The following is a 13,482-nucleotide window of genomic DNA, read 5'->3' on the forward strand; positions in this document are numbered from 1 at the left end:
GAGATCACTTGACTCTCCACACCGCAAGCAGGAGATAGACTTTCTCAGGCTTCTTCAATGTTTACGTTATTTATTCAAGTAACAGAAATACAGATAGATACAGTTTATCATCTCCTGGCCAAGCAGACTTCCATGTTGCGTTACAGCTGCGTGAGTACCTTCCTGCTGAAGATACCCAGGTTTTCTTGTATCTACTCTATGTTACATCTAGACTACCTATGTACAGCAGACATTATATCAGATTACAGAAAGGAAGCACATACTTAGAGGTCCCAGTCAGCCTTGCGAGCTATTGCGAAAGTAAAGAGCAGAATGAGCTCCCATAGCTCCCTCAGCCTTTAATACTGACTAGGAAAGAGTTAAATATGACATCATCTTCGCCACCCCCTAGATCAGACTATTGGTGGACCCACTCGTGGTGTCATCATACACACCTACTTGATTAATAATCAATGAGGCTTCTGACCTATATGCAGGAATGTGGATATTTACATAACATGGCTAATGCTTATTGTTCTAGTGGCGGTACATGCGCAGGTCAGAGAGACCTGCGGCCTTGTACTAGAACAGCTTCTTGGTATGTTCTAGTTCTGCTGACAGAGAAAATCCCCTTAAATGGCCGATCTGCACTCCAAGCCTTTTTGACTAACTCAGTCCAAATAACTGAGGCCTACTTAAATTATAACACTTCCGAAGCCACAAATGTGAAAAAAGTTAAATACCTTTTCATAATCCAGATCCATGGAGGACGCCATCCGTGCCCTCCCGTTCATTCCGCCATGGCTCCTGCAGTAATACCGGCCCCGGTCAGGTCCCAACCCCTCAGAACGGGTCGGGTTCTCATTCCCCCCTCAATATGGCCGCACGGCTGTGCAGTCCGCATAGACGCGATTGCGGCTGCGCAGCTCTAGGACCTCCTCTCGATGCATCCTATGTATGCACGCATATTGATGATGCAGCGGGAGGAGGCCCTAGAGCTGCGCAGCCGCAATCGCGTCTATGCGGACTGCACAGCCGCGGCAATCTGTAGCGGCCATATTGAGGGGGGAAATGAGAACCCGACCCGCTCGGAGGGGTCGGGACCCGGCCGGGGCCGGTTATACTGCGGGAGCCATGGTGGTATGAACGGGAGGGCGCGGATGACGTCCTCCATGGATCTGGATTATGAAAAGGTATTTCACTTTTTTCCCATTTGTGGCCTCGGAAGTCCTTTAAATATTATTTCCTGCTATCTTTTTAACATATCCTGTAAATTTGGTATTGCTAGGATGTAAGGGGCCTTAGCTATTAACTGCTAAAGTCGGCCGGTGATAACCAACCAGAATTATAGGGGTGCAAAAGTGCTGAATTCTGCCATTGGCTTTCATTGGGCCTCCTATTTCACTTTCCAAAATCTCACATTTATTCAAAGGGCGATGGCTCAGCAGTGGCACAATTTCTAGCATTGTAGGAACTCTTAGGGGATCATGACTGGTGAGTTTCGGGCTCCTAGGCCAAAGAGGTCATAGCCTAGGGTCACAAAAACCTGTTTATTTTGCAAATGTCAATGGTGGAGATTCTGACGAACATAAATCGCAGCCATGGCCGTTAGCAAAGTCTGAATCTCACGACATGTCTCATGCAGGCAGAAGGCATATTGTTGTACTTGCACTCCAATGTTGGGTTCCCTACATCTCTGCAAACAAGAGTTACGGGGGTGCAAAAGTGCTAATATCCCCCATAGGCTTTCATTGGGCCTCCTATTTCACTTTCCAAAATCTCACATTTTTTCAAAGGGCGATGGCTCAGCAGTGGCACATTTTCTAGCATTGTAGGGACTCTTAGGGGGATCATGACTGGTGAGTTTCGGGCCCCTAGGCCAAAGAGGTCATAGCTTAGGGTCACAAAAACCTGTCTCATTTTGGCAATGTTAATGGTGGCGATTCTGACGAACATAAATCGCAGCCATGGCCGTTAGCAAAGTCTGAATCTCACGACATGTCTCATGCAGGCAGAAGGCATATTGTTGTACTTGCACTCCAATGTTGGATTCCCTACTTCTCTGCAAACCAGAGTTACGGGGGTGCAAAAGTGCTAAAATCCCCCATAGGCTTTCATTGGGCCTCCTATTTTACTTTCCAAAATCTCACATTTTTTCAAAGGGCGATGTCAGGAATATAGCAGCTAGTTATGAGGCTGATGATGTAAGGATAACAGGAACATATTTCTGTCATTTTTCTGTCTACTATGTCTGCTAAAAGCTAGTCTGGCTCTTGAAGGTGCCACCTGGCCCCAGGAAACGGTTAATAGAAGCCTGTATGTACATGTAAATTCTGTATGTAAATGTACGATACCTCTGCCCTCATTGTCCAGCAGGGGAAGAGGTGTCTACTGCTAATTAGCTTCCTGGAGTTCGTTATATCATGTAAATTGACCCTGCATTCAAGGGCCATTGTCTGCTCCTAATTGGGAGATGAGAAATCTCTGCAATTAGGGACTGTCTACCTAGCCTTTAATTAGGAGATGGCTATTCATGCCAATAGCAGCCGTATCCTTCCCTTTGATCGGCTAGGAAATACTGTCAACAATGGGTTTGTCACCTGTAACTTGGACTAGGGAAGTATTTTCATGTATGTGCTAAAATACACTTAAACCTGGGGAAATTGGATGTTAAAGAAGTCTTTTGTTGTGTGTGTGCTATAATACACTTTTCACATGTGGATGTTAGATCTCTGGGAATCAAATTATGTCTGAGGATGTAATTAAAACTCGTTCCCCCCGTCCAAACAGGCTTGCAGCCTCAAGGCAAATATTCCATTATAAAAAGCAGGGGACAGATACCTAAAATCAGTCCCCTCCTGACGGTAGCTGCAGCTGGACTCCCGACCCAAGCTAAGTGGGCTCCTGGTCCAACCAGACTGTGTCCATCCACAAAAGTCCAAAGTTCTTCTATCTGGATCCCTGTTATTTTGGTAAGCAAATCGCTTTGTGTGTATCTTTGTAAACTCTTAATTTTGTAACTTTTTATTTTATTTTGTAATCTTTTGTATATATTCTGCTCTGCATTGTTCCATGTTTTTTTCTGGAATATTAAATTGTTATTTAAATAAGTTTGACTTCTACTGTACTAAACTAACACTTATAGCCTAGAAGAGACTGAAGTGCAACTGTGTATAAATCCATGCCTAATTGTACGTTTGAGCAACCCTACCGTATGAGATTGTAATTGCATTGTGTGTGGGGGCGTTTGTCATACGTTGGCCTAAAGCGCACAGCTGACCGAACGTACGAAAACGCCAGTGCGAGTAGCTTGACAGCAGAGTAGCTAACAGTATAGTTCGGAATGACTGTTAGTGGTTTTGCTTCACTACAGTGTAAGATTGCAACTGTGCATGTGTGTGCGTGGCGTTCCCGTATTCGACCTAAAGCGCAAAGCTGACCCGAATATGAAAATGCGGATTGCGTGCTGAGCACTCGACAGCCGAGTTGACGTGTCTAGCAAACCGCTAGTGGTGGCAGTAAGAAGCTTTTTAGGGGTCACAGCCTTGTTTGTAGCTTGAATAAGGCTGTCCCCCGCTTGATCTGGTCAAACCCGCAGTCGGGAACCGTATACGCAGGCGTGCTGCGGGCCGGTTCCTGACAGGCGATGGCTCAGCAGTGGCACATTTTCTAGCATTGTAGGGACTCTTAGGGGGATCATGACTGATGAGTTTTGGGCCCTTAGGCCAAAGAGGTCATAGCCTAGGCTCACAAAAACCTGTTTATTTTGGCAATGTTAATGGTGGCGATTCTGATGAACATTAATCGCAGCCATGGCCGTTAGCAAAGTCTGAATCTCACAACATGTCTCATGCAGGTAGAAGGCATATTGGCGATTCTGATGAACCGTTAGTATAGCAGAGAATGCGTCCTGTCAGGACGTATAGCTGCCGGCTCCTGCTGTCTCTCCCCACCTGCCTTCACCTGTCACCCTCACCTAGGCTAGAAGAAAGTGGTCAGTCAGAAACTCCACATACTTTTCAGAGGTCATTTTCACACTTTCAGGGATCCTAACGGGGCCAAACAGCTCTCTTCCCATGATTCCAGCCCAAAACATTATTCTGCCATCTCCTTGTTGACATTGCAGCCCACTCCATCCATCTGGACCATGAAGAGTTGCACAGCACTTATCAGTAAACAAGACTGTTTAGTTCTGGGCCCACTGCAGCTGTTTCTGCTTGTGAGCTTAGGTTAGGGGTGGTTGAATAGTAGGTTTATGCATTGATATCCTCTGGAGAATTCTGCACTAGGATGTTTGCGGGACTCTACACCAGCAGCTTCAAATGTGTGTTTGGTGCTTTGTAATGGCATTTTAGCAGCTGTTCTCTTAATCTGATGCATTTGTTTGGCATAACGCGTCCTGATTTTGTTTTTATCTGCACAAATCCGTGTGTGCTCTGAGTCAGCCACAAATCTTTTAATAGTACGATGACCATGTTTAAATGTTTGTGAAATACAAAGCTTTTCATACCTTGTTCAAGGCATTCAACTATATCACACTTTTCGGCAGCGGAGAGATAATTTTTCTTTCTCACATTGCTTGAAAATGGTGGTCTGCTTCACAATGGGGAACACCCTTTTTTAGTAGTTTTTTCTTTAATCGGGTTCACCTGGCAAACTAATTATCAAAGGTGTCTGAGATTAATTTCAGTGATAAAAAGAGCCCTGAGACACAATACCATCCAAGGTATAATTGAAAAACAAAATATTTAATCTTTATGACACTTAAATACAATTTGCATAATCATTTGGTGTAAAGTGTGCATAAACTTGTGACCCACCGGAGTTGTGATCCAGTCAATATAAAGTGAAATAATCTCTCTGTGAACAGTGTTAAAAAAAATATGCACAAAGCAGAAGTCATAAATAATATGAAAAATGTACAGTTTGTAAGTATGAAATATGTGTATGGGGTGATAAAATAAGTTAAGGATTCACCTCAGGTGTATGTAAACGTCTGATGTCAGACCGATCTGGACATTAATACACCTGTTCAGGTGAAGATATAATGTCCATGGGCTCAGTAGACAACTGCTGCCCTGGGAAAAAGCTTTGAAGACCTTGGCCAACTTCTGCTTTTCTGCTGTGAGATTTCAATGAAAAAAACCATGCGCTGTATGGGAAGTAATGCAGCTCTTATCTTTTTTTTTATCTTGCATATGCCTTCAGAAACGCAACAGCACCATAGACTATCATTACATGCGATTCTGGATGCATTTTTTGTATGCAGCAGAATTCAGCAGATTTTCTCAACTGTGACCGTTGCCTGAGCATGGTGGGACTGTGCCTCTTGACTTGCTTGTCAGATGTTTATGGCTTTCTGTCTCTTCACTGTGTGTGCTGTGCACATCTACTGCGAAGAATGAACTTTTCATGGAACTATCATTGCTGGACGTTTATATACAGTACTGATCACTATAAACTAATATATCACCTTCTGAGTATCCATAAATGTGTGTGTGACTCCAACATGAGTATTTGATTTGCAGCATATGCAGTAATGCACCCCCCCCCCATCTTTTTTAAATATTTAAATGAACTTAAAAGCGTGCATGCACGCTTTTCCCCCAATACACACTGATCCAGGATGTCAAAAAAAATCTATGCAACAGAGCACTTGCCAGCCTACAACAACAATCATCTTATATACATATTTGTTCAAAATCACACCAAAATCCAAGTGTATTTTTCACGTACACCTGACAGTACAGACAGATCCAATGCCTGGTTGGCAGGCTACTTGCGTTCAGGGTCGGATTAAGGCCAAGGCCACCTAGGACATGGCCTAGGGCACCATAGGAGCAAGGGCACCAAATCAGCAAGCTAAACTGGTGCAGCAGTCACCGGTACTGTGTTGCTAGTCGCCTGTGCAGCAGTCACCTTACTCTCTGTGGATGTTTGCATTGTGGCCAGTGGCTATGGGTTTTGGCAGCTTTGGAGACAGAAAGGAAGAGGAAGCTTCTGCACTGGGGACGAGTGGAGAAATGAGTGACACTGATGGCGGCTGGTGACAATGGCCTTGGGCGGTAAAGAGTACAAATCCGTGCCTGCTTGCTCTATATTAGGACTGCAGAAATGGCTGGGAATTAAATAGTGATGTCACAATCTGCTATTGATCTGCTATTGCTGTCTGTTGAGTGAATGTAGTTACATTTTATGTTTACTAAATACACATTTTTGATCTTTTGAATTTGTAATAAATCAGGCCCCCGAAACAGAGCATGACAGCGCTAACAGGCCCCAAAGGAAACACTTGAGCTAGATGGAGTTCCCACTATTAACAGGCAGAAACTTTAAACCTCCCACCTGAGGTTAGACTGTCTAATTACCCATGTTTATCCATTGCATACTAAACTTAGGCGCCCCCTCCCATTTTGTGTGATTTATGAAATGGTAAAGTGAAGGTGGCGTTTAATCAGATTTTTTCATTTCACCCATTCAGGTCAATAAACAAAAGCAAGTTTTATTATTAGCCAAATATCCAACTTTTCCCTCCCATTTTTTTTTAATACATTAGCGACACTAATGCTACACTGCAATCATATCAACAGGTAGCCTCCATTCTTCGTCATTTACCTGCTGAAATGCTGGAGTCATCGAAGGTTCTTCATCAAGCTACTGATAGTGGCAATCAAGCAGAAATCATTCAAGACAAGAAATCGAGTGCCATCTCTTCACAGACAGGACATGTGGACATCAACAGTAGCAGCCTGAATACAGAGAGCCACATTACACCAAGACTGACTGCTTTCACCCCCTGGAGTCCTAGAAGGGAAAGGTCCTTGCCTGCTCTTCATACGCTGTACACATCCACCGAAAGTGAGTGCAGCTTAGAAGACACAACACCTGCCTGTAGACTGCTTCCTCCTCGTTTTCCTAACCTTGGGGAAAGTTTTTCAGAAGACTGGAAGGATGATCAGAATACAGAGGTAAGAATAAAGATTTCTTTTGTATAATACACTATAAAGTATTATTCCAGGGATTATGGTTAATAAGCAAGCCCTGACTAGTATAACATCACTCAGAGCTGCTGAAAAGTAGGGGAGAAATGGTAATTCATAAATGAAGCACCACTCCGTTTGTTTAAAGGGACTCCGAGCAGTGCAGAAACTATGGAAAGATGCACATCATTTTAAAGCTCTCTTTCTCCTCTTTCCAATGATATATAAACCGCCACCCTACGCCTTTTAGTTTTCGCCATTTTCGCGATTGAAATTGCCGCGACCGCGATTTCGATCGCGAAAATAGAGAAAACTAAAAGGCGTAGGTCAACGATTTAGGTGTCGTCAGAAAGAGGAGAAAGAGAGCTTTAAAATGATATCCATCAAGCCATAGTTATATTGTATTACACAGGGCGACTTTTTGTCAAAGTCAGCAGCTGCATTCAGCAGAATGGAGCTGCTGACACTGGGGAAAGTGTCGTCCTGTGTAATACAATATAACTATGGCTTGATGGATATCATTTTAAAGCTCTCTTTCTCCTCTTTCTGACGACATCTAAATCGTTGCCCTACGCCTTTTAGTTTTCTCTATTTTCGCGATCGAAATCGCGGTCGCGGCAATTCCAATCGCGAAAATAGCGAAAACTAAAAGACGTAGGGTGGCGGTTTATATATCATTGGAAAGAGGAGAAAGAGAGCTTTAAAATGATATGCATCTTTCCATAGTTTCTGCACTGCTCGGAGTCCCTTTAAAAAAATGTATCAAAGTATTTATTCATCCGTTAAAAAAACTGTGCAATATCAATATATAAATTATATATGCTCAGCGCAGAGTCCAAAAACAAAAGACGAGTCTTCAACAAAGGATAAAAGCAGGCAAATCTCCACCACAATAAATATTGGGTTCACGGCACAGCTCTGCAATCATGGATACCCAAAAAGGATAGAGGCTTACCAGCTGGTGACAACCCACATTATAAGGTTGTATCAACGCTTTGGTAGGACATCAGGAAGCAACAGTCTGTCCAGGATCCACCAATTCAGCAATGATTCCTCTCACGAATGGATACCAGTAAACATCATAAAAAACAAACAAACGGCAACTATACGGGGCCCATGCAATGGGAACCCCGAGAAAGTTGCACGCGTGTATGGGTCAGCAGGGATCCCCTGATGACGCTAGTTTGCGAAACCTGTCGGGAAGGAGACAGGCGGCACCTTCATACTGTCCTTTATTGCTGACCCATACACGCGTGCAACTTTCTCGGGGCTCCCATTGCATGGGCCCTGTATAGTTGCCGTTTGTTTGTTTTTTATGATGTTTACTGGTATCCATTCATGAGAGGAATCATTGCTGAATTGGTGGATCCTGGACAGACTGTTGCTTCCTGATGTCCTACCAAAGCGTTGATACAACCTTATAATGTGGGTTGTCACCAGCTGGTAAGCCTCTATCCTTTTTGGGTATCCATGATTGCAGAGCTGTGCCGTGAACCCAATATTTATTGTGGTGGAGATTTGCTTGCTTTTATCCTTTGTTGAAGACTCGTCTTTTGTTTTTGGACTCTGCGCTGAGCATATATAATTTATCTGTTTGTGAACTCTGGACATCGTTCTTCTCTCAGCAGCGGCCACTTTGTTTCCTTGGCGCTGATACACATATGCAAACTTGAATATCAATATATAAACCACAAATCACATGACACAAAATTACTGGCCAAACAACCACATACATATCAGACCATACAATACTGGGTAATACAAAATTGTGCTCAAAATATGCCCTGTTGAATAAAGTAGGTGCTAGTGCAATCATAAGGTTAAGTGAATAAGAGGCTGGTGACAGCGTGAGGCAATGAGAAGTGTATACATCACCCGAGTAAGACGAGGGCACCAGGCGCTGGAGATGGAGAGAGGTAGGTAGCAGTTAGGATGCCAGTGTGCCATAACTGGACTTCATATCCATACCTCCTAACTTTTTGAGATGAGAAAGAGGCACACTTGAAGCCACGCCCCCGTAACACCCCTAGTCACCATACCATAAAGATTTCATAAGAAAAATATGCTGTTTTATAATTCAAACCACACTAGTCCTTTCTATCCTGGTTCATTTTCCTTCATATTAACATTTTAAAATGAGTAATATATCAATTTAAAGGAAGGGAATAAAGTTTAAAGTCAAACACATTTTTTAGTAGAGACCATAGGATAGTGTGATAGCATCTGGTTGGTTCATATGCCATTTCCTACTGTTTTCTGGTTTTCTAGCTGACTGGACCCTATAGAATTACTTTTGTATACTCCGGCCTGATGAAGGGCACACAATAAGCCCAAAACGAACATGTGTCGTTGCCTGAATTAATTGCTTACCATGTCAAGCCAGATCATATACCAGTCTCATGATAGCTTTTTTCTATGGTTCATGGAGATTGTTATTAAGGATAAAACGTTTTTACAAAATTTGCAGATTTTTTGAATTTTTTTTATTTGTGCCAATAAAATTTATATCAAGCTTTATACTGCAAGACTGTGCAACAGCATTTTCTTCTATGGTCCTTTCTATAAGAAACAAGTGTGGAAATTGGGTGTGGTGGATCACCCGCTAAAAGGACGTTTATATATTTTTTTGGCCCTTTTCTTACAAAGGGGCTAATCCCTGTTAAATATTAATTTCACCACTAGCAAGCACCCAGCTGGTGAACGGGAGCAGCTGACAGGTGAATTCCCTGCCTTCAGCTGCCCGTAGAAAAGATGTCTAATTTCAGAGCAGAATGGTGGGCACCGAACAATAGCAGACAATCGTATTTTTTATTGATTCAACATGGCTGGTCTTTATAAAGCATAAGAAGTCACTTGTACTCTTTCTACATTTTCATTTGGTTCAATCAAAAACTATTGTCTCACTGATGAAAATCTAAATTTGTATGTAGTTTTACAAAATAAATACTGCTAAGATGGTATCTTCAAGATGCTCAGCCTACCCTATGCTAACAAATCACTGACCTCAGGATATATTAGCACTTCATGAAATGACATATCTTTATTCACTGTTGAATGTAAACTATTTTATTTCAACAGATCTGTAATTCTAGATCAGAACAAAAACGTACTGGACCTTCAAAGTCTTCACAGACCATCCCTAGCCTTCTCCCAGCCCTTCGAAGTCCACAACGTATCCATCCCTCCAGAGCCAGCAGTTCTGAAAGTTCTGGAGATGACCCACTTTTGAGATGGGCTAATTCTCCTACATATGAGCCCCCAGTGGATTACTACTCTGCTCAAAAAATTTTAGATAATCTTTTAGGTTTGAAAACATCTTCTGACATAAGCGTTCCTAAGCCTGAGGTTGCCGGTGGGTTTGCCAGTGTAGATGCTTCAAAGATTGATGGACATCTTATAAGACGTGAAAGTACATACTCAAATAGTCAAAAAAACGTAGTGCAAAAAACCGAAGCAAAGCATATGTCTTATGCAGCAAGCAAAGATACTCTGCTGGCTTCTGATCAATGCACTAAACCTGATAGCTTACTTTGCAATGTCCATAGTCCTATGCCTAGTCCTATGCCTAGTCCTGCTGAAGGCTCATCCCACAGGCTGCACCCTGCAGAAACCAAAATACCTCCACTCCCAGCAAAAAGCTCTTCATTTCCAGGCATCCTTGTAAGCCCTAGTCAAGTCCACAATCCTGCAGAAGTTGGATTTCGTCCAGTGGGTAAAACTGAAGGTTCATTCCATCATAAATCAGAGTATCTTCTGCCACCATGCTGCTTGTCCACATCCACTGAACCTTTTAACCAACTTTCCGATCCATTTGTGCTTAAAAGCCCATCAGGAAATGAACCGGCTCCAGGAAATTGGGAAGCCCGCGATCGCCAGCAGGAAGGGCAGAGAGAAAGAAAACCTCGAAAAGAAAGAACAGTAACTTTCCACACAGTGAACAATGAGGTTCAGTCAAAGCAAAGTCTGGCGAAAGTAAGGTCAAAGTTTATGTCCAGCAGGTTTGAAGATCAAGGTCATGAGGACAGTACATCAATGGATTCAACGCTGCTTTAAGTGGTTAAACATGTTACAACAATGGCTGCCAGCTTGTGCTGACCAGAAGGTTTGGCTACTGAAGTAACAGAATGTTGTGGGCGCCATACTGTTCAGCATCGTATGCAGCCGTTTAATGCTGGTATACAACCAGTACTGAACTTTTTTTGCTAACCACAACCTATAATTTCAGTATCCTTTTAGCTGGGAATATAGGCAAAATATAAATTCAATTTAAAACATGTGTCACTAATCTGGACAATCTAATCTAAAATATAATACATGCAAAAACAAATGTTATTTGCAATGAACACTGCAAAACAAAATGATCAATAGTTCCAGTTTTAGAGTTATTTATAGCTCGGTTAATAGGATAACATTTGACTTTACATGGAAACGTTGCAAGCATTCCAACTGGGCTTAAGGTGGCCATACACTGGTCGATTTGCCATCAGATCGACCAACAGATAGATCCCTCTCTGATCGAATCTGATCAGAGAGGGATCGTATGGCTGCCTTTACTGCAAACAGATTGTGAATCGATTTCAGCATGAAACCGATCACAATCTGTGGAGCTGCCGCCACCCGCCCCCCATATACATTACCTGATCCAGCCGGTGCGAGTCTCCCTGGTCTCCGCTGTCTCTCCTCCGCTCTGGGCTCCAGGGCTACAGCTTCACTTTACTTCCTGCCGGGGAAGTTTAAAAAGTAGAGGGTGCTCTACTGTTTAAACTTCCTGTCGGGACAGGAAGAAGTGAAGCCTGCCGGACTCGGAGCCCAGCGGAGAAGGAGCAGCGGTGACATCGGGGAAACGTGCCAGCGGAGCAGGTAATGTATTGCCGTCATCGTCCGTTGTCGGGCAATCGAACGCCACTATCGACGCACTCCTGACCCGCCGGCGATCGAGGGAAATCTTCCGCACGGACAGATTGACGCAAACGATCGATTTCGGACGGAAATCGATCGTTCTGTCAGCGTTTGTGCAACGATTTCACAGCAGATTCGATCACAGTGATCTAATCTGCTGTATTTCGGCGGGAAAATTGTTAGGTGTATGGGCCCCTTTAGTCTTCTCCTTAATCTCCCTTTCACTTTTAACAGAATTCAGTGGCTGAAATCTCTGGAACTATTGATTGTTTGACACAGTGTTTAATAGGATAACCTCTAGTGTTTTTTTTTATCTAGCATATACTTGACAAGTTGGTATCCCTAATACAAGAGGAATACATAACATATTGCCTCTTTCAGATTTGACACAAGCTCGTTTGACCTTTTGCACTTTTTTTCATGGGAGTCCTACAAATGCATGATATTGATGGGCACCAGTATGGCCACTCTTTAACCACTTCACCCCCAAGGGGTTTTTACCCTAACGGTCCAGAGAAATTTTTACCTGTCAGCGGTCCTCCCTTTTATTTGCCAATAACTTTATTACTACTTATCACAACAAATTGATCTATACTTTGTTTTTTACACCACCAATTAGGCTTTCTGTGGCTAGTACGTTTTGCTAAGAATTATTTTATTCTAAATGCATTTTAACAGGAAAAATAAGAAAAAAATTCATTATTTCCCAGTTTTCTGCCAGTATAGTTTTAAAATAAAACATTCTTCTGTGGAAACCCACACATTATATTTGGCCATCTGACACGGTTATTAAACGGTTTAAATTATGTCCCTATCACAATGTATGATGACAATATATTATTTGGAAATATAGGATTTTGGGTGTTTTTTTTTATTTAGTCTGGTCCATAATTACAAGCCCTTATGTAGTAAAATAACAGTGATATACCCTTATAAAATACATATTAAAAGAAAAGTCCCTGAGGCAACTATTTGTGTTTTTTTTTCTTGGGGGGGGGGGGGGGTGTCCTTTGGAAGGGATTAATTTTATTAATGTTTAATTATATACAGTATTTATAATTGATATATTTATTGTGTGTGTAATTTAACTTTTCGCCACTTAATGGCCCCAGGAACACTATCCTGACTTTCAGGAAGTGTTCACTTTTTTTTTACACTTAGTCATGCTTTTAATACTTCCTGTCATTATGAATGGACATGGCCCCTGATCGGGGTCATGTCCATCAGGGGCCAAGTCCATTCATTCCAGGTGTTGCAATTGGTTAGGGAAACATTTGTTCCCCTTCCCCAATCGCGGATCTCCGTGTCCCAGTTGGTACGAGCAGTGGGCGAGCGAGCGACACATTAAAATGTCCTGAAGCCATTAACAGACTCCAGCTGGACGTTTTAATGCAGTAGCTTGCTGCTGAGTGGGTAAACATGCACAAGCTGTTTGGTTTAAAGTGTGCATGCATAGCCAGCATCTGAAGGGCACAGTCTATTGGTAGAGGAGTGGTGACTGTAATGTACTATTTATCTTCATTATTACTCCAATCAGAGCTACTGCTCAGCATAGATTTCTCAGCGAAAACCCCTGCTCAGGCAAATCTCAAAGTGAATCAATCTACCCTATATTCCCTTGTGG

At 42.6% G+C, this 13,482-nt stretch overlaps 1 protein-coding gene across 2 annotated transcripts in view; it reads left to right on the forward strand.

Moving 5' to 3' along the window:
* LOC137538304 (uncharacterized) overlaps positions 1 to 12,815 on the forward strand; it is a 30,257-nt gene extending 17,442 nt beyond the window's left edge. For both annotated transcript variants that reach the window (XM_068260383.1, XM_068260384.1), the window contains 2 exons: positions 6,570 to 6,947; positions 10,038 to 12,815. In XM_068260383.1, coding sequence (XP_068116484.1) covers positions 6,570 to 6,947; positions 10,038 to 11,012 — 1,353 coding nt within the window. In that variant the 3' untranslated portion in view covers positions 11,013 to 12,815. The remainder of the gene's footprint in view (positions 1 to 6,569; positions 6,948 to 10,037) is intronic.
* Positions 12,816 to 13,482: the final 667 nt, after the last annotated feature.

This window comes from Hyperolius riggenbachi, chromosome 11 (assembly GCF_040937935.1).
Source record: "Hyperolius riggenbachi isolate aHypRig1 chromosome 11, aHypRig1.pri, whole genome shotgun sequence".
NCBI lineage: Eukaryota > Metazoa > Chordata > Amphibia > Anura > Hyperoliidae > Hyperolius > Hyperolius riggenbachi.